Source organism: Strigops habroptila, chromosome 13, assembly GCF_004027225.2.
Source record: "Strigops habroptila isolate Jane chromosome 13, bStrHab1.2.pri, whole genome shotgun sequence".
NCBI classification, from domain to species: domain Eukaryota; kingdom Metazoa; phylum Chordata; class Aves; order Psittaciformes; family Psittacidae; genus Strigops; species Strigops habroptila.
Window position 1 is genome coordinate 11,390,354 of NC_044289.2, and position 27,057 is coordinate 11,417,410.

The 27,057-nt window shown below is 53.3% G+C and overlaps 1 protein-coding gene and 1 long non-coding RNA gene across 3 annotated transcripts; one reads left to right on the forward strand and one right to left on the reverse strand.

Annotated features, from left to right (window-relative positions):
* Nucleotides 1-812: 812 nt before the first annotated feature.
* RBPJL (recombination signal binding protein for immunoglobulin kappa J region like) lies at nt 813-19,596 on the forward strand. 2 transcript variants are annotated; one of them, XM_030502531.1, is made up of 12 exons: nt 813-848; nt 7,297-7,352; nt 13,412-13,537; nt 15,030-15,100; nt 15,361-15,476; nt 16,350-16,524; nt 16,918-17,055; nt 17,538-17,647; nt 17,738-17,878; nt 18,209-18,364; nt 18,615-18,718; nt 19,134-19,596. In XM_030502531.1, the coding sequence occupies exons 1-12, from the start codon at nt 813-815 to the stop codon at nt 19,405-19,407; spliced, it is 1,503 nt and encodes a 500-aa protein (XP_030358391.1). In that variant the 3' UTR covers nt 19,408-19,596. The 2 variants fall into 2 exon arrangements, with proteins under 2 accessions (XP_030358391.1, XP_030358390.1); XM_030502530.1 differs by having other exon boundaries at nt 819-840; nt 7,277-7,352.
* LOC115614979 lies at nt 8,908-9,606 on the reverse strand. The gene is made up of 2 exons (XR_003993917.1): nt 9,167-9,606; nt 8,908-9,034 (listed from the first exon to the last, which is right to left on the reverse strand). It is a non-coding gene; the product is annotated as an uncharacterized LOC115614979 (long non-coding RNA).
* Nucleotides 19,597-27,057: the final 7,461 nt, after the last annotated feature.

A 27,057-nucleotide genomic window follows, 5' to 3' on the forward strand; every position in this document is an offset into this window, starting at 1 on the left:
AACCAGCCAGAGACAGGAATGAGGTTTTGGGCCAGAAACCAAGGAGAAAACCAGTTCAAGACTGATCTATTTTTAACAGCATCTCAGCTTTGGATGAAATCTTGGCAATCCTCACGGCTGGAGGGGCTGATGCTGCCGGGACAGGGCAGGGCAGCTCAGCCATGCACCCAGCACCAGTCCTGGCAGCAGAGACCCAGGCTGGGACAGCACCCTGGTCCCCAGTTCAATATAAGGCACAGCCCTGCCCCAGCAGCAAGGCTGGTGGGGATGGGGAAGCAAAAGCAAAGGGACAGATGCCCCCAAGTATCTCTCCCACCATCCTGCACCAGACATCTTCCCTGCTACCCACTGTCCTCACTTCCCCTGCACTTGCACCCCCATGGAGGCATTCCCCCACCCAAAAGGCTCCCACACTTCCCCCCCTGAACCTCCTGCTACCACGCAGGAGCAGGAGGGAGATGGGTGGGAAGCAACCGGCTGGCGGGCAGGTGCTGCAAGCAAGGCAAACACAGCGCCGGCTGCAGCACCAGAGACCTTGAGATAACACTGAGCTATAAAGGCAAAAAGGTCCAGGCAGGGCGAGCACTGCCCCAGCAGGGCTGGCTCAGCCAAACGCAAGCCGAGAGGGACACGTGGATCATCTCCTGACCTTTCTGAGCAACACAAGGGGAAAACCAGCCATTGCTTGTCCCTGCTGAAGGAGATGCTCAGTTCATGGTGCAAACAGGGTGACCAAGGGAAGAGCCACATAAAGCATCAGCAATGACCCCAGCCTGCTCTTGACTCTCCTCGTGATCTCAGACAAGGAGGACATGGAGATGAATCCCCAGAGGCAAACAGGTAAGCCAGCATGCCTTCCCCAGCACCCTCCTCAGGGCACCTCCAGTACTGTCCCCAGGGCGCTTGCATCTCTCCCGGCTCCACCACTTGTCCGTCTGCTCTCCCTGCCAAGTGCTGAGTCTCAGGAAAAACAGCCGCTTCGGGTTTCAGCGTGGCCTCCTTGGCAGCTCCCTCCTGGCTACAGGTTAATAGAAATGCTCTGAATATTCCCATTCTGGTTCATCCATGCAGGTCGCACTGGGTGCATCCTCCCTTGGGCACGCCCAAAGGACAGGGCATGGCAGGGAGCAGCTCCCTACCCTCCTTGTTGTTACAGGGGTGGGAGCTTTATAGATTGAATCATAGAGGGGACGAAGCAGATGAGGAAAGAAGGAGTGAAAGGCTCAGGAGGTGGCAGTGCATTCACAGCCCAGGAAAAGCCCTAACCATAGTGTCATTGGGGTAAAGCAGGTTGTGGACCACGGCTACGGAGTCATAAGCCAGGTCTCAGGTACAAGATTTCATATATTTGGGCACATCAGCCTTTAGCTGAGAATTCTGTTAATGGCAAAATCCACACGCCTCCAGCCACAGGTCCTGCCCTGGGCTTGACAGACCTATGGCACACTCAGAGCAGCAGCAGCAGCAGCAGCTCTGCCGTGGCTCCAGACCCCACGAGAAGCAGGACAAGGGATCACCATGCATTGCAAGGAGTGAGGAACAGTCAGAAGCCTCTGACCAAGCACGCTGTTACCCAACACGCCAAAGCCGGAGGGCTGTCCATGCAGCATGCCCTTGCATGGGAGGAGGCACGCGCAGCAAGCCTGGGCATGCATGGCAGGGGTGCATGGCACTGATGCCACCTCTGCTACCAGCTAATAACACTTATTTCTGTGCTGGAAACCTTGGCGGATGGTAGAGCAGCCCTAGGTGTGATGTTCCTGAGACTCACCCACCTCGCCTTGCCTCTCCATGTACCCTGTTTTGTTCTGCAGGGCTTTTCTATGTGCAGGCCCAACCAGACATTTTTGGCAGGTCATAATTCAACTCCCGCATCACTGTTATTTGATGAAGTGTCAAAAAAAAGCCACAAATTGGCTCAGAAGCCTGGACACAGACTTCTTGTGTTTAGGACACCAGAGTCCTGTCAGGACAACAGCAGAAAGACAGCAAGAGCTGGCCTCAGGCTGGAGAATAGGGAGTCAAATTTTCACGTCCTCAGCAGGACAGGTCATCCTTCAAGTCCATGCCCAAGAGAGAGGCTGCCCCAAAAGTGCATGGGGAACCAAGAGAGGATGACAGAAACATGTCTTGCCCCAGGCACAGGCGACAATGAAGCAACCAGAGCTACTTGGAGAGATGCAAACAACTTACATCAACCTGGAGGCACTTCCTGATACCTGATTTTGCTTTGCAAACCCCGATGGACTGCTGCCACGTTGTCCATATACTTGCATGACCCTCAAGCCATGTGAATGGATGAGGCCCGCGACAGCCCCACAGATCCACCCTCTCCTGGAGGGTTGCCCAAAGGTTGGTTTGCTCCAGCACAACCCACAATCTCAAGGTGCTCCCTGCCTGCAGGTGCACAGCTCTCAGCAGTGCCTCTGCTGCCCATGAGATGGATTAAGTGCCATTTTACAGGCAGCATTGACCTTGCAGTCAATCACAGTTTCACCATCTCAGTGCTCATCCTCCACAGCAGCTGGGTGATGAGTTGCAAATCCCACAAGAGCAATGACAGCAATGCAGTTTTCAGAGCAAGGAAAAGTCAGGGAGCACACACACTCCGAGACCAGGGAAATGGCATGAATTTCCAGCCCAAAATGTTTTTCTCCCGCATTTTAAGGACTGATGTGTCCTTGGTTCTTCCCAAACACACGTGTGGGAGAACAAGAGCAGACTCTTTCCAGGACATTGCAGTACTCTCTGGTTACAATGCTACGGCAGCTTTACTGGGCCAAGTGCCACCTGGAAGGACACGTTGTTTGAAAATTAAGGTTGTATTTCTCAAACAGCACATCATGGCTCCAAACCCAACAGGAGTGAATCGGCAGGAGTGCTGTAACAGGAAAACCTTGCTGGATGTAGAAAGGACTGCTCTTTCTCTCTCTTTGCACCTCCTCCAAAAGCCAATTCCCTGTTTTATGGGCCCCACTCCTGCACTCACTAGGATTAGCATGTTCACAGGAAGGGCAGGAAGAAGACAGGTTTCTTGTCCAGGTCTATTTGCAGGCTGAGTGACAGACATCTTTGTCTCACAGCTCATGGACCTAACATCATACAAGTCCCGACTAACTTACACTATGAGATGAAATCTGAAGTCCTCTTGGGAAAGAAATGCTGGGTGCAGCAATGGACAGAGCTTTAGGTGTTCTCCACGACAGCACATGGCGTCTTTCTCTGCCCTCAGTCTATCTCTAAAAGACCCCTCAGTGCTCTGCAACTCAGCTAGGAGGAAAGCCTCTTGCCCAGACACCCTCTGCACTGAAACACACTGTACTTGGGCTGCTGTGGCCACGGCTGGCAAGAATAAATGCCATATTCATTTGCAAATTAAACACGGCCTTTTGAAGCACATGTATAGTCAGCCAATTTCCCTTGTTCAACTAATCGTGTCAAGAGATGGTTCCTGTTTCAGGACTGCCAGTGGCATTTCTCTGTTCCTCTCTGTCCTACTCCAGACCTTTGGCTGCACGTGTCCCCTGAGCTGCATGACACACAAACTCACCCTGCTCCTAACTGGTATCTTAAGCAAAACTGGAGGGATCTTGGAATACCGAGATTTTGATGAAGAGCGGTCAACAGGGGAAAGACCCACCTTTACTGGCTCTCTTCAAAAAGCAAATAATGTTTTTCTGCAAACAGGCCCCTGGAGGACAGCTGAACAGGGCCAAGAGACTTCAAACTTTGGAGGGAATGAGGTCTGGGCCATCCAGAAGCTGAGGCAGCATTCCGTTGCCCAAGTACTTCTTCTGGGAAGAAGGTGTTAGAGAGCACTTTCTTTTCCCCCCCTAGAAATATGCATATTTAACCACAAAGGAAAGAGAAATGGCCCAGAGCAGCTCCTGGGCTGGTGCAGTTTATCAGCTGAGCTCCTCATGCAGCAGAGCTTGTACCTCTAAGCAATAAGATTGATACTTACCAGCAGGATGTCCATTTCCCAAATCCACTGGGACCAATATCCCCAGCTGACCTCCGGAAGCTTACATGGCACAGACAACCACAGAACGCCTGCTATTTCAGCCTCGCAACCATAGATTCATTGCCTGACCTCCTTCTCTAAATCTTTATATCATATTTCTCACTCTGGAGACGTGACTCAATGTGTTGGCATAAGAAAACACGCCAGGAGGATATTCTTGTGCCTCTCCCTTTTATCCTACCCATCCTGCTATGTGTTCAATTGAAATAGCAGAAAGTGAGAAGCATCTGGTGGCTGCAGAAAAGCACGCAGAGACTTTTCTGCCCTCTTCAAGACAGAAAAGCAAGCTGGTTGAATTCTTTGGCTAGATGCTTTTCACAGGAAGAACCGCAGAGGTAACATGGGAAACTGCTCCTACCTAACTTCACTGCTGCCACGTCCCTCTGACAGCAAAACAGCCAGAGAACTGCTGTTGCAGGACTGGGATGCTGTCACCCCATAGGAGATGCACCAGAGAAGAACTTCCACCAGCATCGCAATGGGCTGTGGCCTCACTTCTACCCATGCTGAAGAGCTGGTGCCTTGGGGACCTTTGTGCCTTGGCATCTGTGCATCACCCTGGCCTTGTCAGCATGCTTAGACACTGCATGGAACCCTTCTGCAAGACTTCCAAGGGGACTTAAAGCAGCATTTGTGGCCATGGCTGAGGACCTCTGCTGTTAACAGATATGCTCCTACCGATTCTTGCCTTAGACCATGGACTCCTACGGGTCCGCAGACTACAACTCAAAGGCTCCTGAACTTGCATGTTGGCAAACAACCAGTGAAGCAGCATGACACAGCCCAGAGACAGGAAGGCTGAAGTCTGGAGAGGAACCAAGAGTCTGGCACCTCTCAGCAAGAGGCCACAGCTGATCCTGATAGATTTCCTTGATAGGCACCAGAAGGACCAGGTTAGCAATGGATTCATGTGTGCAACCAAGGGCTTGCAAGGTAAAAGATCAGGTATTTGCAGACAAAGATGCAGGCAAATGCAGAAAGTTCCTAGGGAAGAGGGATCCAGCCTCCAGTAACAAACACCAGGAAGGACACGCTGCCTGAGAACCAGAAAAGCTTCCAGACACAGGATCAAGCACTGCAGCCCAGGGGCATCCCACATGGAAACACTGCCATAGCTGTGCATCGGCCTGTGGAGTCTCGTGAGCACGTGCCAACACTCTCCTTTGCTTTAACAAGGATGGTTTTAAACCCTTTATATTTAGCCAGGACGGGAAAGGGAACTAAAGGTTCCTAAGTGCTAAAAAATTTACTTCATATCTAGAGGTAGATCTGTGCTGCATGTATCTACTGAGGGGCGACCCTTGCTAGCCTGCAGCAGGTAACAGAAAGCACAAAGTCCAGATCTCTGTGCCAGGCTGCTCAATGGAACCCTTATGGCAGCTGTGTGAGCTCCCTCCCAGTGGAGCCCAAGTGATCAATTTGCTCCTGTTTGGGCCCAAAGTGGAGCAAACACGGTTACTGAGAGGTAATGACAAGTGGCAGGAGCTGCTCAGGCTCCTGGCATGGCTAGAGGAGACGCGTGGGACATCTGGCACAGGAGGGACTGACTGGTTTGGGGCAGTAGCTGGTTTTTATGAGTTTCTTTATAAGCAATTTTGCGGTTTTTTTCCCCCCTGTGTTTTTTCTAGGTCCCGTTTCTTCACTCATGGATTGTCTGCAATTCCCATGTGCGTGTAGATACAAACGCTACTTCTAACACTACTTATTTCCCCCTCCGTGTTTCAGCCCTATTCATGGAGCATTTGTAAATGGCATTTTATGAGCACGGCAGGCACAGGGCTCCACAGTGAACAAAGGGGCCCCTATTGGAAACTTTAAAGATGTTTAAACAAAGGCTTCTCTTGAAAACCTTTAACCCCTAATGCCAACCTCAAGGGAAATGCTATGTTATGAGCAATCGGAGCACAAACATCTTCTGTGACCGCGGAGTGCCTACAACAGGCTGCCTTGTTGGATACGTCTTTTATTTGCTACTGTCGCCAGCAAGGGCAGCTTGTACTAATCAAGTAGAATTTCTTTAGTTCTTCAAGAAATAATGAAATTACAACTTCCCCAAAAAAATCAACAACAGCTTTTTTTCCAGGGGGATGCAGCAATTCGCTGCCCGCTTTGATGGAAAGTGTTGGTTTACTACAAACACCAAGAACTCTTTCACACTTTCCAGATGGGAATTTGTATTTCGGATGAGGCCCGACTTATCCATATCCTGGTGGCAAATATCAGGGCTGAGGTCTGAGAGCAGATTTCCCCCCACACACACTTTTTGCCGGTATCAAATGCCGATCTAATGAATCCTTGCAGAGACCACAAGAATCTGCTTGTGAAAAGCAGTTTCTACTTGTTAATGAGAACCTGCACGCTCACTGCCTGTGATTAATTGCTCCTGTGCTTGGAGCAATTTACTATCAAATCTTTACTATCAAGAGATGCTACAGAGAGCCCCACAGGGACCTCATTGTGTGTCTGCTCAGCTCCACTTATCTCGGACGGCTGCGTGTGAGCACAAATACGATGACTGCAGAATAATATGATTTTCCAAACAAGTTTTCCCATGTAATTGCTTGGAACAAAAGTGCCCAAAGCTAATTTTTCCCTGTGAGATCGTTGGAATTACAAGCCAAAGGTAGGTGATTGCTTGTGCAAACATATTTACGAGTATGCACAGACCCAATTTTCCAGTCGTGCAGAAACAGCGCATAACAAACCGAGGGCACTCTTTCAAGCTTATCTTCCTGCAGGATCTCATCTCCTATGGCTCAGTTCGCCTTGCCCAGGTGTACCAGACCTTATTATTCTCTGCTAAAAGAGATCCTCAGTTGCATAAGCAGGAACCTGCCCAACAGCTAGGCAAAAGGTGAGCGGAGCAGGGAGACAGCAAAGAGTTTACATCCTCTACACTGGCCCCATGCTCAGAGCAGGGTATGATTAGAGCCAAGTACCGGGATCTCCTGCTCCCACCGAAACATACCCCCAGCCCAGTTCACTTGGGGCTCCGTGGCACACACTGACAAGGGGTCAGGGGGCTCCAGCCCCAGCTTTGGAGGAAAAATCCATATCAAATGCTCTACTTTCCCCCCTACCCCGGTTTTGCTCGCTACTCTTCACTCCCAGGACCACCAGCCCCACTCCAAGGACAAGTCCCCCCAGAGGCTGCCAATCCCCGCGGCAGTGCTCAGCGCTGCGCACTGGGACGGGACAAGACGGGGCCACCCTCACCCTCCTCCTCCTCCTCTTCTTCTTCCCTCCCCGCAGGGCCGGCAGCACCCGCGGAGCCCCTCACTCACCCGTGCCGGCCGCGGAGCCGCTCCCCGCCGCGCTGCTGGGTGAGGTACGGCGGGCGCGGTGCGGGGCGCGGAGCTGCGCGGTTCGGAGCGCGGCGGCAGCAGCGGTGGGAAGCGGCGCGGCCCCGCGCGGCATTTAACGGGGCGGGGGGAGCGGGGGGGGGAGCGGGGGGGGGGCGGCGGGGCGGGCCCCGGGGCTGCGCTGGGGAGGTGTGTGGAGGGGGGTGTCGGTTCAGCCGCCTGCCCCGGCGGGGGAGGTCCCGCGGGCGAGCGGAGCTGCGCGCAGGTGGAAGCGGCAACCGGCGGAGCTGCGCGGCGGGACCGGCACGGAGCTGAGCACGGGCGGGTTACTGACAGCCCGTGCGGCGGGAGCTTAGCGGCCAGCGAGAGCCTCGCTTTACCGGCTTTATCTCTTCTTTCCCCTCCTCCTTTATCTTTCCTTTAATTTTTTAATTTTTTCTTTTATTTTCCTTTATTTTCTTCCCCCCCCCTTATGTTCTTTTTTGTTTCCTTTATTTTCATTTTTCCTTTATTTTTTCTTTATTTTCTTTTTCTTTAATTTATTTTTTCTTTATTCTCTTTTTTCTTTATTTTTTCTTAATTTTCTTTTTTTCCCCCTTTATTTTCATTTTTCTTTTTCTTTCTTTTTACTTCTTTCTTTCCTCTTTCCCTCCTGTGGGAGTGCACCCAGGAGTCTCATAAACTTGCCAGGTCCTGCAAAAAGGAGAGTCCAAGCTTAATATCCATTTGACCTCCAGTGCCCTGGGATTTTAGGAGCCTCTGCAGGTAGTGGCTGCAGTGTGGGGACGTGGGTTTGAACCAGAGCTGCAGACCAGAGCTCTTAGAGCTGTAGAGATTTGGGTTGAGCTTCCAGCAAGAAGGTCAACTGATGGGCTCTGTAGTGATGGAGATCATCAGCAGAAACTTCTTAGACAGCCTGGAATAGACCTTCGCGGCCCTGCACCTCTTCTCAGCACTTAGATCAGTCTAGTGGCGGTAGGAACCACCTTTAGTGCTTTACAGGACTGAGTTTTAGTGCTTTAACAGCACTTCCCTTCGCTCTTTGCACTAACATCAATGGATACATGAGGAACAGAGAACGGAAACTCCAGTAAATCTGAACCCACATTATCAGAGTTTTCTAACAGAGAAGGCAATACTGTGTTGTCAAAGTTGGGTGTTTGGGGGGTGATGCTGGGGCAGGAGCAGGGCAGTGGGAACATGCCTGGGGTGACCACCCCGGTTGGCCCCCTGTCCCCTGCAGAGCTCAGCACCGCAGGGATTTTGTGCTTCCTGGTGCTGGTGTTTGCTGTTGGCGTGGTCGATAAATCCCCCAAGCCCAGAAAAGGCTGAATTTCACTTGTGCGTGCAGTGAGGGAAATACAGGATTTATAAATACCCATGCATACACAAGGGCTTGTGGGTTGGGTTGGTCTGGATTAAAGGAGGTATTGAAAAATGAGGGAAGCCAGAAACTGCAGGCTTCTCATTTCTGTGATTTCTAATGGCTTTTCCTTTTGCATAGACATTGCATTGACTCCATACCCAAGAGCACTGCAGGCATTTTCTCCCCTGATCTGTACAAAATATAACCCAGACCTCTAAAATGGATATTTTTTATTAGGACGTTTGGTTTCCCCAAGCTGAGGAAAGAACAGTTGCCCTCTGTGGCAGCAGGCACCCAGCAAGCATCAGACAGCCGTGTCCTGAGGGAGGCCAACGGCAGCTCCTTTGTGAGGGAAAAGCAGCAAATCAATCTCTGCACTTGAATTCAGTGTTTCCTGCACCCGATGACACTGTTACAATGAGTTAAAGTTCTTGTATAAAGAGTTGATGTGAAGACCCAGTTTCTAAACAATACCTGTTGGGATCGTAGTTTGATCTCCTGAGCTGGTAGTTTCACTCCGAGGGGACTGAAACAATCAGATGCCTTCATCTGCAGGCTGAGCTGGTGAACATCAGTGAACTGGGGAGCAGCAGAGGGTGGTTTGCTCCTCCTGGTGCCCATGAAGTGTTTTTTCTGCTTCTGTGGTTGCCCAAGGGTGCACACAGAGGGTGTTGTAGTACTTCCCGGCCTGGGGCTAGCAAAGACCCATGGGTGCCCTGGGTCTCTCCCGTCTGCAACACCAGGGCAGAGCTACCCCAAAGATGCCCCTCAAAGCACGCTCACGCCCTCGCCTGAGGCACATCCTCACCTAAAGCAAGGGAAAAGTGGTGGTGGTGAGTGGTGCCAGGCTGAGCAGGGAGGGGGAAAGACTTAAAAACTCAGTGTAGGAGAAAGGTGGTGGCTCCCCCTTTGCTCCCCCCCTGTTTCCACATAATGCCTAACTGTGTGCGAGAGCAATCAAGTCCCAGCTGAGACCTCGGGCTCTGAAAAGGAGGCTTGTAGCATGAGCTCTGAGAGCCCAGCCCATGCAGTGCTGCTAACATGACACTGAACTAACACTACACTACAATCAAAGCATTTTAATAATTTAATATAATAAATTATATTAAGGAAGGAGTGAATAATTCCCTGTAACCCTGAGGAGGCTGGAGGTGCCAGAAGGAGCCAAGTGGGTATATTGAGCTGCTTTAGCAATAGCCCTTTGACTCTCTGAAGGTAAATTTAAACCAGATGATGGATGCTGGGTGGTCGCCTCTGTGGGCAGAATGGCAAGCACTGTTCAGAAGTGCATCCGTGAAACAATTTAGACCCCAAATTTGGAAGGCAGTGGCTGCAGAGAACGGACAAAGAAAAGAAAAGCCGGTTCCTAGGTAGTCATTTCTCCAGCTAGGCACCAAATCTGAAGAACTATGATCTGTTTACCTGCCTTTGGCATGCACATTCCCACTTTAAGCAGTAAATAGCATGTGGATAATTATTCCAGAAGGCTCTTTAATAAGCTCTGGGCAGAAACCCACGTGCCTCTGGTATTACGTGCGGATGCAGGGAGTAGTGATAGCTGCACAAGCCTGGCCCTGCCCTGAACCGGTGCCGCAGGAGGCTCTGCGGAGCAGGCGTTGCTGCTGGCCATGCTGTCAGCACACGTCTTAATCCACAGGTTTTGGCAATTTGCTCCTGAACACTCCCTACACCTCTGCCTGGCCTCGGTACCGAGCTGTTCCTTACTCTGCTGATGGGTTACTGGGAGCTCTCAGCAGCTCCACAGGGATTGGTGCTTCCCAGGCAGACCCCAAGCCACATGGATGGGCAATAGTGGCTGACACTGACAGGGATGGAGCATGTGTCCCCAGAACTGAGACATGAGCAAGGACCCAAAGCTCTGCTCCTCATTTTGCACTAAGTACTGAATGATGAGCCTCACCAGGAAAAAATTCCCACACCCAGCCTGGTTCTCCCCTGCTCTGTGCCCATTGTCCCTGACAAACTGAGGGCAAAATGCTACTGAACAGAACCAGCAAGGTTTGGTACCCGTTTTTCACTGTGTTGCACTAATGTAAAAGAACATCCCGTGTCAGGCCAATGACAGCCTATTCCTCGATCCACTTCCACATTTATCCTGATCATATTCAGTAGTTCTGTTAAAAAAAACAAAAAAAAGTGAATACTTTTGCAGAGAGACTCCCAAATGGTGCTTTTAGATGAAGGGGAAAACAGCAAAGGCAGATCAAAGCTGAAATCACATTATTGCTTGGAAGCGATGAGTGAGACAGCTGCAGATTGCCATTATGGAAAAAGATTAAGTAACTTTCTTAAGGGATTCCTTGGCTGTGCAAAGATATAAACCCTTCAGTAGATAGAAAAGTGGGAGTGAAGCTTTTCAGCAAGACTGAGTAACCCACCCTGAAGTGGGCACTGGTGGGATAGTGGTTGGTAAAGCTCAGCTTCAGCACGCTGGAGCAGGAGTGTCCCAGCCCCATGATGGAGGAGTGGAGGGAACAGATCCAGCCTTGGCATGGGAGCTGGTAAAGGCAATCTGATGGTCTATCTGAGACCTTTTAAGGGTGATCTGAGGGTCTATCTGGAAAAGGTGCTCCTTCTGCCCTGCCACGAGTGCCGACCAGGGTGAGCTGTGGCTGAGCCCAGCACTGTGTGCTGACAGCAGCCCTGGGCTCCAAGCAGAGCTCAGTTGCAGCACATGCTCTGCAGTCAGGAACAGGCTTGCCATGGCCATAAAACATTCATTTCCCAGACACGGAGCAGCAGCTAATGCTGTGGGTGACACTGGCACCGGCTGTAAATCCGATTTTGACAGAGTTCTGTTGATTTATGCTTGCTGGTGATCCAGCTAACACGTCTGGGGTAAAGAACTGAGAACAAACAGGGCAGGAAATTATATCACCCATCTAATAACAGAACGCAGCAGTGATGGGAAAATCTGTGAAGTGCAAAGTGTCAGGTCCCAGCGGGACTACCCATAGGAGACACTGGGTAAATATTTGCTTGTTCATGAGATGTGTTTGTCTTCCACATACAAAGAAGGAGAACATCAGCTCCATCCACAACGTGGGAAAGCTGGAAGTGATGTATGTTTAGCAGGAATTATAACATGGGTCCTAGGAGCTGCACAGGGCACAGCCTTTATAAAATGCATGTGTTGCACTAGGAAGAACAGAATTGGCAGGTGAACTCTTCTCACAGGCTGCTTGCAGTGACTGCTGCCACTTCTGTCCTTGGGAGCTTGCTCTGGCCTCTGAGCCCGGCAAGGACTCACCACCACCTGCCTTGGGGTGCCTGGCAGGACCAGATCTGCCTCTCTTCACACATCTGATTAAGTCCTCCATTATTCTCCATTTCTAGTCCATTTAAGAGGAAGAGAGACTGTGTTTAATGGGGATGCTCCACTGCATACCTCTTGCACAATTTTCCCTGGGTTGGCCATGGCTGATGCCCCCCATCCTCACCACTTCTCCTCTGAGCAATCCCCCAGTGCTGCCCACAGTCCCTGGCTGCTTTCTCCCAGTCACTCAGCAGTGTGTTAGCAGCTGTGGTTGAGGCTTCACAGCCTTCTCTGGGCACTGCTGCTTCTCTCTGCCTCCAGTGCAAGGCCACCACTATGTGGAGAGGTTCTGAGTGATCTTCAGCAGGAGAGTCAAGAGCCAGAGCCTGAAGTCAGTTTCCATAGAGCTTTCTCTCTCCTGAGGATGCTGGATCTGGTTTGGGTCTGATGTTCATCCAGATGGGCCCAAAAAACATCCCCTGGCCATGCAGAGCAGAAACACAGAGCTGTTGTCCAAATACCAGCAGGCACAAACACCCCTTTGCAACAAGGCAAGAGAGCTCAGTGCATGAGAGAAGTGAACTCAGGCTTAAGTCAAGACCTTTACACAACCAGCCACACTGGATCTCCTTGCTAGGAGCAATTTCCTGAGTGTGCCCAGCTACCACATCCCAAACACTAGTAGATGTGCCAAAGAGGAGCTTGCAGCACCTCTTCCTTTGCTTCTGGTTTCCTGTTATCCAACCAAAGGTACTCAAGGGGTTGAGGGGCTCATGATCCCTCCCCTCTCATGCCCCAGTTCTTGCAGACATATCGCACGTGGCAGAGCAGTGGGACCCCTGGGCTTGGACCCACCTCACCTCTCTCTAGCCAGTTAACGCCCAACATACTAAGTTAACAGAGTTAAATACTGGGTGCATGGGAACTCCTTCTAGTTAATAGAGCAGAAACAATCAGCAAAACCACCTACTTAGTCAGTCTCGGAGAAAAAACGCAGCTACTTTCACCCAACAGCCCTTGCTGAAGCCAACGAGCAGCTCCTCCTCGCGTGACAGCTCCCCAGCTGCACTCACAGCTCAGCAGCATCATTGCCCAAGTCATCGAAAAGCCACACAGCAACAAGCACATCAGGTGGAAAACCAAATTAATGATCGATCTGAGCACTGCCACCACTGTGTGGGACTGGAAGCCTTAGAAGTGCGTGTTTCTGAGCTATTAACATAGCATGTTGGATGGAAAACTGATGAAGCAGTTAGTTATCCAAACTTGATATTTTTCAATGCCAATCCCACTCTTAGAGCAACTGAGCTCCAGTGTTTTCCAATGGGAAAATCTTTCCACCTTCTGGCTGTACGTAGAGGGAGGTCCATGCATAGGGCTGGTGGGGCAAGGCGAGGAGCCCAGTTCTGGTGTTACAGTGCTGCGGCACCCCTGTCTTGTAGATCCAGCTCCTACCAAACCAACCTGCTTCGAGACGGCGTGCGGAGGTACCTGCAGCTGCCAGCAGACCAGACAGTGCTGATACTGCACGCCAAAGTTGCACAGAAGTCATATGGCAACGAGAAAAGGTGGGACATCATTCCAGCTTCTCCAATAGCCACTTCCAAACCAGCTGCCTAAAGCTATCAGCCTTGCTAGATTTCTCTGATCTAAGCAAATGACTTGACATATCCCCTCCCCATCCACTCACAACCTCTTTGCATCCAAAACCGTAATTCGGTCTTACTGAACAACACAAGAAGGATATTAATCCCCAACTGCATCCATCCCAGTTAGACATTCCCAGTGGTTAGGTTCCTCCCATGAAGTGCTGGAGATCAGAAATTTGAAGTAAAAGAAGGAAAGATACTATTCGAATCTTACCCCCCAAGAATGAAATTACAAAGATGAAGGGGAGGAAAGGTTCATGTTTTAAGTGCTCTGGGAAACTTGCCTTAAAATCCGAAGGGCCACAGCAGGGACTGGGGCGTTTCCATCAATGCCCACGGTCTCCAAAAAGCTGCTATTTTTGAAAATCCTGCCCACGCTGCAAAAACACCTTGAGGTTCTGCTTGAATCTCCCAAATTGCTGCTCCTGGGCAGTGACGTCAGACTGTGGCACTGCAATATAATTAATTCTCCATTAATCCTTGTGATATAAATAAACCTCCGTTATTACTGAGTGTGAAGTAGTTCTGAGGCACCAAGCTCTACCTATAAGGCATAACCCGCCCAGGCCCCAGGAGACAGCTCTAGGCTGGGCTGGCTGTGCCTACAAAGTCCTCATCCCTGCCAGTGTCCTGATGGTCCACAGGTAAATGTTTTATTTCAGGACTGGGTCTTCCAGGCAGGACGGAAGCCCCCATGTTGCTGCTCCTCTGGGACAGCCTCTTTGTCCTGCTCCTGGAGAGCAAGGGATGAGCATGAAAACCAAATGCCAAGTCTGGAGAGGGAGAGAAAACCAGCACAGAGCTGCCAGGTTAAAGTTTAAAGGTGCGGGTGCTGTTTTCCTTCATGGTGGGAATCAGGCGCCCATGCTGTGGATGACTTGTTTAAATAAACCCATACCCAGGACTTCAGGGCTCTGAAAAATCCAGCCCCCTGCCCTGGTGTTTTCTCTGCTAGTGCTTTATCCAGTATCAATAGGGGATGAATTTGTACCATTCACACAAGTGTAAAGACAGTGGAAACCCAAATAAAACACAGGAAAATAGGTTTCCAAAACCCTGGCTATAGATTTATTTGCGTTGGGCTCCGAATCTAGCTGTGAATGCAAACTCTGTTCCTGACTGGCCAAAACTCCCGCCTGGCAGAAGCTGGGGGCCTCATCCCTCCTTGGCTCAGGGCATGGGGGGCCAGGGCGTCTTGTGGGCTGTCTCATGGCATGCAGCCGGCATAGGGCAGAGGGACTGAGACAGCTGCTTCAGCAGAGCCCGGTTCCCCCCACCCCAGCCCCTTGCTGTAGCATCACATACCTCCCAGGGCACAGGCTTGTTCCTGATGCCAGTCTCTGCTCTCGCAGCCATCGCACTGCCCCTGAGAAGCTTTTCTGGGTAAGAAAATGCCCTCTTGTCTCCATAGGTTTTTCTGCCCCCCACCTTGCGTTTACCTGAGTGGGCCAGGATGGAAGTTAAAACAGGAACAGATGAAAGGTAAGTGCTGGGCAGCAGCCCTGGACCTCTTCTCCCTCCCTTCCCACACCACAGAGAGCTGCCCTCCACCTGCAAAAGGGGAGTGTGACCCAGTTTATTTTAGCTTTGCCCCCCAAAATTCCTCTTTCCCCCTCGAGACTGAGCCCTCTGTGGTCCCTTCAGACCCAGGGAGGGCTGGACCTGGGCCACCCACCACACCAGGAGGAACCAAGCCCATGCCTGTGTGGGTTCTGGAGGGTGCTTCCCCCAATCTCTTCCAGCCAGGGACTCGGGAGATGCAGGTTTTCGGGTGTGCGGGTACATGGGGCTGGACAGCATGGGCAGCAGCCTGATGGAGACCCAGAAGCTCAGCTTTGAGGAGCAGCCAGATGCAAAGGTAAAACCCTCTGCTCCCTGGGGCTGTGGGGACCCCACTCATGGAGGGATTGGGCTGCCCCCAGCATCACTCCACACCCTGGGATGTCACATCATCCCCTTCCTTGGGATGTCGCGGTCCTTCCTTCCCACCCATCACTCCCAGCTCCTGCTTTGCCACCCTGTTGCATGCAGCAAGCCAAGCAGCTAGGCAGGCTCCCTCACCTTCCAAAGAGCCCTGTCTTTCTTCAGCTCCATCTTTTCAGGCCAACAGCCCTGTGGCAGGCGAGCTGCCAAAGTTTGCACAGCTCCCTCAGCCCTGGGACTTTCTCCCCATGAGCAGCATTGCTGCTTATCACAAAATGAAAACCCAGGGTTTCATTTGCAGATAAACAGTCAGAAAAAAAACCCCCACTGACTGATCCCAAAGTTCGAGAGCGTCAGCAGAGCTCTGGCATCTTTTGATACAGTAAAAAATAGAAGAAAAAGCATTATCTGGGGTCCCTGAAGAGCACGGAGTCTGAGTCAGGCCAGAAAAACCTTACAAAAAGAGCCTTTGTCTGCAGTGCTTGCGTTGCTGCTAAAGCACAGTGTATATCAGCCAGGACAGGGGGGGAAACCATAAACCCAGGGTGATTTCTCATGTTATGTGGGATAAATCACACGTGAGCATTCATTTCCATGAGGAATTCTCTGCCCCCAGTGTAAATAAAGCGTCTGCCGATCCGCAGCTCTTCATTCCACCTGTAATAACATCTCCGGTCGTTTCCCCCTTTAAATGAACCCAGGACTCTTTGAAAGAGCGCTATTATGCCCTTGTGGGGTGGTGAGGAGGGCGAGGAGGGCTGGTGGGGCTGGGCTGGAGCCGCCAGCAGCCCCTCTCTGCCCTTGGCAGGGATTTGGCTGTGCCAAGGCACTCTACATCTCGGATGCGGACAAGCGCAAGCATTTCCGCCTGGTCCTGAAGCTCTTCTTCAGCAACGGGCAGGAGATCGGCACCTTCCACAGCAAACTGATCAAGGTCATCTCCAAGCCCTCGCAGAAGAAGCAGTCACTGAAGAACACAGACCGTGCGTATGGGGATGGCTGTGCAGGGAGGAAGGTGTGAGCACAGAGTGGGATGCTGTCCAAGCACTCACAGCTTGGCTCTGGAGTGGTCCAGGCTGAATCCAAAGCCCATGGACACCCTCAAAAGAGGATGTATCCGGACATATTGATGTCTTCTTTCCAAACAGTTCACCCACCACCATGTGTAATGCCCTGGTGCTAGCATGCTCCCCACACCTTTGAAAAGCCCAACTGGGCTGGCACTCACATACAGAGAAGGGCAGCCAGGGAGGATGCTGGCTCCTGCCAGGCTGGGAACACCTGTAACCAGGACTTGTCCTCTCCTGGCTGGACAAAGCCATGTTGAAGCCACACACAGACGTGTCAAGCACTAACCCATTCACCCCTCCCCGCAGTCTGCATCTCCTCAGGCTCCAAAGTCTCCCTCTTCAACCGCCTGCGCTCCCAGACCGTCAGCACCCGCTACCTCTCTGTTGAGGGGGGAGCCTTCATCGCCAGTGCCAGGCAGTGGGCAGCCTTCACCCTCCACCTGGGTAAGGAGCCTCATGGGGCCGCTGATGCTGGTCATGTCCAGGGCTGCCTCCCCGTATCCCTGGCTCTACCATCCTGCAAAGTCAGTTCCTGGGGGCAAAAGGGGTGGGAATTAGGCTAGGGATGTGAGAACCTGGCTCAGGTCTCACTTCTGCCCGGTGTTCCTGCTGTGTCTCTGGAGCTGATGGCTGTTTCCCACTGGCTTTGAGGGCACACAGGCTGTGGGGTCAGCAAGAGCTGTGTTGGTCTGGAGGTTCACCAAGTAACTGCCTGGAAGAGCCCAGAGCCCAGCAGCACCACAGCTGCCTCCTGTGGTGTCCCTGCAAGATACCACATCCCCGTCACACTCTCCTGTGCTGGGGTCCCAGGGAGCACCTGCAGAGGGGAGAAAGCAGTAAGAAAGCACCAGCATAGCACACAGCGAGGCAGCCCAGGTTAACCAGCTCCCCTGTTCAGGGCAGTGACTGCCTCTCCTTCCCCACAGCCAATGAGCACTGCACCCGGAGTGAGTTCCCCCTGCGGGAAGGGTACATCCGCTATGGCTCTGTGGTCCAGCTGGTCTGCACGGCCACCGGCATCACCCTGCCGCCACTGGTAAGCCTCCATCCCTGTGGGTATCAGGCACAAGGACCTGGCTGCTCTAAGCATCAGGTACCATCCCAGGGATACTGCTGCTGCCCACAGATCATCCGGAAGGTGATGAAGCAGTATGCCATACTGGACGTGGACGAGCCCATCTCCCAGCTCCACAAATGCGCCTTCCAGTTCCAGGGCAGCGACCGCATGTATCTGTGTCTTTCCACAGAGAAAGTGATCCAGTTCCAGGTACGGCAGCATGAGGAGGGGATGAGGACCCCCGTGGTGCTTCCTGTCCTCTCTCCAAGCTCCTCTGTGTTGCTACTGGCCGGGGAACATGTCACCAGGAGGGGTCTTCCAGCGAAGGGGGTTTGCATCCAAAGTAAGGTCAGAATTGCTGCAAAGCCATTTGCCTCTGGGTTGCCTGCTTCAGTGGGACATTGTCACCAAGGTCTTTCCAACGGCATCACGATCCCCATTTCCTAGTGGGGGAAGCAGTCGCTTGCTGGAACTGAGACACCAAGGGCAGAACCCTGGCCCCGGTCCCCACTGCAGCGTAGTGCTGTGAACTCTCCGCAGGCATCTCCCTGTCCGAAGGAAGCCAACCGGGAGCTGCTGAATGACGGCTCCTGCTGGACCATCATCGGCACTGAGACGGTGGAGTACACCTTCAGCGAGAGCCTGACCTGCATCCGTGAGCCTGTCAGCCCCGTGCCGCTCATCACTGCCCTGCAGGTAGGTACAGCACCAGCCATGGGGTCACCCCACCTCTCCATCACCTGCTTCCATCACAGCTCCTGCTTCTGAGCCCTTGCACCCACAGTCTCCCACTATTGGGATGCTGTGGGAATGCCCAGGTCTGGACTGCTGCAGTGGAGAAAGGACGTACAGCAGAGACGGGATGAGCAGGCAGAGCATCCTGTGGGAGAAGCAGTCTGGCTTATTCTACCATGTAACACACTGCTGTGCACTCTGCTCATCACAGCTCACAGGTGGTGGGGACGTGGCCATGCTGGAGGTGCAGGGGGAGTATTTCCACGCACACCTCAAGGTCTGGTTCGGAGATGTAGAAGCAGAGACAATGTACAGGTAATGTGGCCAGGGAGCAGGCAGAGAATGGCAGCCGGGTTTGGGCTGTGCTGGGCAGCTCTGGGCGGGACATGGCTGCTGACCTTGGGGACAGGGGCACTTGCACTGCGTGTTCTGCAAGACCAAGCACGGGCATTGCAAGGAGAGGCAGGGATGAGTCTGGCTGGTGCTTGCTCTCTGCCCTGGCTGCAGTCAGGGTGGTGATGTGGGGGGGATGACAGGGACCTCAGAGGGCAGCAAGTGACCAAACATCCCTGGCAGAGCAGCACAAAACACTGGGGAGAAGAGGGGAAACGAGCTGGAGGCTTCACAATGAGCTCCAGGCTGGAGAAGATGTGCTGACATTTGCTGCCAGCCGCTCCTGCGTGTAACCCTCCTCAGTTAACATACATTTTCCTCTCCTGCGCTGTCCCAGGAGCCCCAAGTCCCTCATGTGTGTCGTCCCCGATGTCTCTGCCTTTGGCAGTGATTGGAGGTGGCTGCGATATCCCATCACGGTCCCACTCCTGCTGATCAGGGATGATGGCCTCATCTACTCCAGCTCCTTCACGTTCACCTACACACCAGAGCAGAGCTTCATCCCAGGGCAGCAGGTCCTCTCAGATGTCCCCCAAGACTCAGACAAATTACTTGACAGCATCCATCAGGAGTTCACCAGGACCAACTTCCACCTCTTCATGCAGAGCTAGCAAGCTGCGCAGGCAGAGGATTGGCCTGGGGAAAGGGGAAGCAGCCCTGAGCCATGCTGGGGTTCCCCATCCAGGGCTCAGGGTGGCCCCACCGGAGGGTCCTCCCCATGCATCAAATACCTGCCATGTTCCTGTGATTTGTTGACTTGTTTCTTCTTCATGGCAGCATCTCACCCTGCAGAAATCTCACATGAGAGCATCAATAAATCAGGCTTGAAGGACTCTTTACAGATTCAATTGCCTTTTTACTAACCTTCATGATTTACCTCCTGTGCTGGCACAGAGCATCACAGCTCCCTTGATGTCCTCAGTCCATATATTCAAAGATCAGGATGGACAAGGATGATGCGTGAATGCGACCTTATGTGTTATTGATCTATACCAGGAATCCCTGCATTGCTTCTGTGCTTTTCAGTAATGGGGAGCTGATTTCCAGCAGCCAAATACCCAGCAACAGATGTTTTGGTTTTTTATTGGAGGCCCAAATGGGGTTATTTCAAAAGGAAAAGGGAAAAAAAAAAAGAGAGAAAAAAACCCTTCAGTGTGAAACCCAGCCCCTTCCTACTGCTGCGGCTCTGCTGAGCTCTGTTGTTTTACACACTTACTCACACACAGAAACTGCAGTGCTGGCACCAGCAGGAAACTGCTGATCTAAAGATGCCATAAAAAGAAGCCAGGTTTCTTGAAGCCAGACCTGAGTGTTACACAGAGTGGGTCTTAAAATTTTATTTAGACTTTAGATATCCGAGGCATCAAAGGGCCCGTGGTGTACCTGGAAACCTGCTGGTTTGGCAACCTGGAGCTGGGTTTTGAAACAACCCAACTGCCAAACCCACAGAGCTGTTTAACCCACACTGAACTTGGAGGCAGGGAGCAAGGGAAGCACAGTGCCCCAGGACCCACACATAGGCATCCCTGCCTCATTGCCTGGCTTACCTGCGTGGTTTGGGTGCTGGCACTGCACAGACTGACAGCCACAGCTCCAGATGCTGAATTCAGGGCTGCAGAGGACCAACGGCCTCGCACCATCCAGCATGGAGATGCACAGGGGTGCCTGGTGTCTTAGTCTTCTTCCTCTGCAGCTCGTGCATGGCCCTGGCTCCCATGGGAGCTTAGGTCTCCAGGGTCCTAACCCAGGGCTTCCCAGTAGGCAGCACCTCCCTAAACTCCACCAGGAGATGGGATTCCTTCTTCTGCAAAGCAGGAATGTCACAGAGGGTGAAAGGCTGTTGGCAGACACATCTGTGTGCATCTGGAGCTGCAGCTGCTGGAGGAGAGACTCAGGGGGAATATTACAGCACGTGCCAAAGGCTGGTGAAGGAAGGGGCTGGAGGACAGAGGAAGGGGAACCACGTGAAGGGTGTTCAAAGGGGAGCAAGTGCCTCAGCAGGAGGCAAGTCCCAGTGCGCTCAGGTGCTGGCAGCAGTGGTATGAGGCCTTATTGCTCCTCTTCCTGTGTGGCAGCTGCTTGGGCCACCCCATCAGTCCATGCTTACCATCCCCTATGCTCGCCTCCCCAGCAAATCCACCCTGGCCATAGTGTAACTGAGGATGAGATAGAAGAAAACCCTGCAATCAACCTGAATCAATCCCTCATATCTCCCCCAAAAACATTTTCTCCCCCATCTCCCTGGGGAAGAACCGGAGGATAGTGAAAGGATGTGGCCAAGTATTTCCAGCTTCTTTCTGCCTGCATCCCACAGAGGAGCGCCTGGAGCCCACGGACTCCTCGACCCACTCCCCTCCCTTGGAAGCTGGAGCATAATTCACATTTTATGAATGGAAAGCACCCCTGGCTATATTTAGCAGCAGCTTGGTCCCAAAGGGCAGGAGGAGCACTGCTTGTTGACTTCAAGGGCTTGGAACAAGCCTGCCTTGTTATGTTTACGGAGCAGCGCTTTGCTGGAGAGGCCAAGAAAGCACCGAGTGGCTCATTCTTGAAGCCTGATGGATTAAGCAAACAGCCACAGTAATTCAAGCCACATGGGGAAAGCAGAGAGGCGGTGGCAGGCGGGCTGGGGGGGCCTCGAGGGGCTCCTGCCTTCCCCTGGCTGGCCATGGGCTGCGTTTAATCTACTTTTCACAGCAGGTCCTGCAAATGGAACCAAGGAGCTTTGCACCTCCTGGAGGAGGCACTTCCATGGGGCACACATGCTGAGTGTCACAGCAGAGGGCTGCAGCATTGGCAGAGCTGTTTATTTGCATAATCACTGCTTAACACAAACGTCTCGAGAAAGGCACCAGCCATTCAGTTCTATGTTCCCGCTCAGGAGTCAGCAGCGCCTGGCTGCAGCATCCCACAATAACCCAACACATGTCAGGGGCGCACACTAGGAGCATCCTGCCAGCTCCAGTGAGCTGGGCTGCCCCACAGAGCCCGTCTGGCAGCATTTTGCTGTGCATCTGAATTGTACATGGAGCTTCCCCCCATCCCCAGGGCAGACAGAAACATGGGGATAAAATGAACTCTCCCAAAAAACCCCTTCACATCACTCCAAGAGGTGGGAATTTAGGAAAGGCATCAAGTGCTTTAAGGATGCTCAGGATAAGGATAACTTACGCTGTCGTGGCGTTGCATGAGCACCCGCGGGCGAAGGCAAAACTAGAAGGCAAAGGAGATCCACTGCTCCCACCAGGCAAGGGTGCCTAGAGCTCCATCACATCAAGGAGCCATTCCAGGTCACGGAGGTGACCATCCCTACAAAAACATCAAGAAGTAAATAAGATCCTGGCTTTTCTTCCATGAAACAATGCCCAAGAGGAACACGAGGTCTGGTCCTGGTGTGCCTGCGTTTCTGCCTGGGCTGTGCAGCACCTTCCAGCCCTTTGGAAGAAGAGCTGCTGCCATCTAGTGAGCCTACCACCAGCATCCTGCCTGCTGAGCACCACCACGCTCATCACGCTGCCTGTCCCCATGCTGCCCAGGCCAGCCCCAGAGCTGTGCTGGGTGTTGGAGATCAGCTGGGCATCTCCAGCCATCCCCAGGGAACATCATCTACCCCACTCGGAGGGTTGGGCTGGTTCTTTGGCTGGGGGGTGTAACAATCGGGGCTGGTCTGTACCAGCGAGGTGCTTGCCTTGGCAAGGGCAGCCCAGGCAGATGCCTCCACTGCACAGCAGCTTCATCACCTCCCCACCATGAGCATGGTCAGGGCTCTGGCAGCACTACCAGGTCCCTGCTGTCCCCTGTGGAGGACCTCATGCAAAGATGAGCTGCTGCAGCCAGTGCTGGAGACACTGGACAAGCAGGGGCAGGCCACAAGAGCAGTCTGTGTCCCCCAGCCCTAAGCCCTTTGCCTGGGGCTCTCCCTGCCCCACAGCCCCAGGCAGAGCCTCCAGCCCATGGCCCCCACTGCTTCGTATAAATGCCTGTATCACCAGCCCTTGAGAATGGGGGATACGGGGATACTGCTCTGCCCACCAGCAGAGGTGGGACTTTAGCCCATTGCATACCCACTGCACAGGGATGCTCAGCATGGTCCTCACCTGCCAAACCAGCATAGGGCTGATGCTAGGCCCCCAGCACACTGCTCGTGGGGGGCTGTCCATCCCACCCTGCACCAAAGGGCTGCCAGGAGCTGCCCGCCTGAATGGGAGTGAAGGGAGCAGCCAAGCCCCAAACCGGCAACCAGCAAGGGAGCTCACAGAGTCCCCCATGCACTGGATGAGGCAGCACAGGGGCAGAAGAAAAGGCACTTTATCAAACCCTTTCCAGCACATGGCTAAATTAACAACAAGGGCAGGATCAGTGCTGAGAGCCAGGGCAAGGTTTGCTCTTTGCTTTCTGCCCTGGTGAGCACACCCAGGAGCGTGGCTCCAAGAGAGGAGTCCCCCACCCCGCCTGTGACACCCCGGGTTTGTCCCCATGGCCCTGCCCAGTGCCACCGGCCCCACAGGGCTGCTTTTGTGGCTGTGCATGGTCACCGACCCCTCGCACCCCGCCAAGAGCTGACACGTGTGCGCACACGCAGCCCCCCGGGCAGGTTTGAAGGGCTCTTTGTTCCCTCGTGTAATTATACCCGAGCGGGGGAATAGAAACGTGCTGAAAACCCCTCGCTGGACCTTTCTGACAGGGGCCAGGGCGTCCGGCTGCACAGTGGCCCCATTGTTCTCTCCTGCATGCCTGGGGCAGGCGGCCCACACCTCCTGCACTCCCCCGTCCCCTTCTCCAAAATAACCAACGCCTGGTTAAAAACCATGTCTTTTCCTCTCATAGCATCAATACTGGGCAAAACACCCCAAGCCTCCCCCTGGCCAGGGCTGGCAGGGCGATGCTGCAGCAGCAAGGGCAGTGCCCGTGGGTAAGCCAGTGCTGTTTAGCACTGGGAGCATCCCCAGCACCCCAGGGCCTCACACCAGCCCAGCAGGGGACACCCATGGGGACATCCATACTTGTGTCCATCCCTGCCCATGCCAAACCCCACAAAGATCTGGGGTTATATCCCAAGCCCTTGCCCTGCCCCATGCAGAAATGCTCCTGCCCTAGGGAGGCAGAGCAGCAATGGACTTACAGCTGCAGCAAACTGGTTTCCAACAACGAACTGGTCGGTGGTGGTTCACCAGGACAGCAGCCCGGGATAGCCAGCCTGCCCCTCATGCTGGTCCCAGCAGGTTGCCTTCAAAGTTAGGCAGTCCCAAGCTCTGGCTCTGCTTTCAGACTGTGCTTCCTCCTGAAGCAAAGAGACATCCATGAAGTGGCGCTGGCCATCATCCTCCTGGTAGCCCAAGGAAAAGCTCAGCAGGAAGGAACAGGGTTTTGGATCACCTTTGCCAAGGATGGACTTGCAAAACAAACCTCCAGTGAGCACAACAGTCACCTTGGTGGCCAGATCCTGCACAAGCATGGTCTGGGATAAAGACCATGGCTGATGCTCAGTACCCTGCACATCTGCCTTTCTTGGCCACATAGGCCAGCACCTGCGATGAGATGCCACCAGTCCGAGGGGAGCATCCCCTCCCTGCAGCTGAGTGAAGATGCACCCACAGGCCGGTCCCAGTCAGCTTCCCTCCCGTGGGAATCATGCAGTGGGGAGGCTGAGCCAAGCCAGCATCCCTGCCCTGCAGATCCCCAGGAGCTGGGGCTCCACAGAGCCACCACCGCCCAAGGCTGGGGTGCCGCTGGGAGCCAGGCTGGCTCCACCACACCCTCTGTGATGCTGGGCACAGCCCTCGCAGGTCTGGGCTTGCCTGTGGTTCTGGGGACACATAGCTGTGAATGCAGCAGCTCATCGCAGTTCACTGACCCTGGGCTGGGACAAGTAGGGGGGTCCCACAAGCACCCACTGCCCCTGCAGCCCAGCGGGACCCCCGTGCTGGGTGGTGGCTGCTCCATGAAGCAGCCTCACTGGCAGCCCCAGTCCCTCTCTAAACAGAGCAGGGTCACACCAGACACAAAGGAGCTGCTCCCCCGGTGACTGTTCCCCACCATCAAGCTCTGCCTCACTGCATCAATCAGAGACACCTTCATCTCAGTGCCCCGTTGTTATGAAGTTTGAGCTGTTCCCAGGACAAATGGGTTGTTACAGCTTTTCCCACCCGCACTTTTCCCAAGCCACCAATATTTTAAGATGACAGGAGAAATCCCTGCACCTCCTGGTTTCCATGTGAGGACATGGGATCTGCATCTCCATCTGCTCCGCTGGGGAAAGGGAGAGGGGAAGGGCTCATCCTCATGGCACTGGGGCAGGATGGGGGTGCTGGTGAGCTGGGTGGGGCTCTCTGCAGCACAGGGCGCAGCATGGTCTGATTGCCAGACACAGAACAAAGTGGATTTGACAACGGGGGCCGATAGGGGTGCCAGCCCCAAGCTCCTGGAACACATTGTCCACATTGGGAAAGCTGGCATCTTGCCAGCCCTTGTTCAGCCTGAGCATCTCCAAATGGTCACTTTGGGGGTCCCATTCTCCCCAGACCCACATTGTGTGCAGCACTCAGCTCCTCCCCATAGCAAAGCCCCACAAAGGCTCTTTCGATGCCTCTTACAGGGAAATGGTTTCCCTGTGGGTCCCAGGTGCCTTTCAGAGCCCGGGATGCCCCTATAAAGCTGCCCACGAGCTTTGGCTTCAATAGCCGTGACAAATAGTGACAGAGCTGATGCTTCGGTAATGCTTTTGCTGAATCCGCCCTTAAGGAGCACAGACCTGGCTTGGGGAGCCCTGTGGGAAGCGCTTGCTCCCATCTGAGGGTTCAGGAGCTGGTGACACCTCCAGGTGAGAAGCTGTTCCAGTCCCTCCTCTCCTGCCAAGGGCTCAGGGCCTTCGGCTGCGCTGAGACTCTTGCAATGAACTGGAAAAGAAAAAGGGGGTGGGGGCAAATAAGGGGGAAAAAAAGGGGGGGAGAAGGGATGGGAAAGAAAGAAAAACTAAAAAGGAAATGGAAAACGAAAAAGGAAACAAGAGGGAAAAAAGAAAGAGGGGGAAAGGGAAGGGATGGGAAGGAGGAAAGTGGAAAAAGACGAGGGAAAAATAAAAGGAGGGAAATAACGGAGGAGAAAAAGGAGGAAAATAAAGAGGAATCCCTCCGTGCCGGGCAGGGTTCGCCGGGAGATGGCAGCAGACACCGGGCGAGCAGAAGGGAACAGCCCGTCCCAAGCGAGGCAAACCAGGTCCTCAGGGCTTTGGTTTATAAAACCAGAGCAGCGCTGGGAGGAAAAACGAGCGTGTCATCTCATTCCCAAAGACCAGGAATTCACAAGGCTTTGGTGAATTCCAGGCACAGGCAGGCTGGCCAGAGAGGGCAGAAAGGCAGATGGAGGGAATGGTGACAAACCCATCCCAGGAACCACGGCTCCCCGAGGACGGGCAGGCAGCCAGGCTCCCGCTCCAGGGATCTGCGGAGTACCCGTCCACGTTGCTTTGGAAAAACAAGGCGCTTTTACGCCGAGGGCGGTTTTGGGAAGTACACGGGATTCCTGCAGCCCAGAGAGGGAGCCCAGGAGAGAAAATAAAACATATTAAAAGAAAATAAAAGACAAACACAGGTTGTTCCAAGCAGCACTTCCAAGAAGCTGTCAGAGCCACACGAGAACGTGCAGGTTGCGGGTGAACGTCACTGCTTTATTGACAAACAGCAGCACCCATGGCGCAAAGGTGAGCCCCGGGAGCACAGGGCTCTGCTTCCCTCAGTGCTAGCAGCAGATCCTCAAGCGTTTTCTCTTCCCGCACCTCTGAGGGAGCCTGAGTGCGAGTCCTAATTTGTTTCCTCCATCCCTGCTAATCCCAACCACCCGGAGTGGGAGTTCCCACCAGGGAGAAGGGAATTAGTTTTCTCGAGGACGATAATCCAGTTAAATACAGCACTTCTCAGGAGACTCGGCACTTTTCCCAGCAAGCACAGCCACTGCCACGTGCCCAGGGGCACATGTCCCATCCCTTGAGAGCATCAAGCTTCAGAGTAGAAGGGCTTGGAGAAGCAGCTTCCTCCAAGAAAGATCTTGCTTAACAGCTGCTTTAGTCCAAAATGGCTTGAAGAAGTCACCTGTGGACTTGATCCCATGGCAGCTGATGCCAGGGAAGCTGAAACAACTCTACCACCACTTGAAAGTCCACATCACTCAAACAGGGTTGGCTTGAAACTTGGTGGATCAAGATTCTGAGCACATTGCTCTTGTATGTTTGAGGGCGCAGGCACATGCTGCTGTCACTGGGGGAC

Excerpts from the sequence above, each read along its gene's own strand:
- RBPJL (XM_030502530.1), top strand. The coding sequence starts at position 819 with ATGAATCCCCAGAGGCAAACAG. Across the intron at positions 15,101-15,360 it reads AAAACAGGAACAGATGAAAG|CCAGGGACTCGGGAGATGCA; the intron begins GTAAGTGCTGGG and ends AATCTCTTCCAG. Across the intron at positions 15,477-16,349 it reads AGGAGCAGCCAGATGCAAAG|GGATTTGGCTGTGCCAAGGC; the intron begins GTAAAACCCTCT and ends TGCCCTTGGCAG.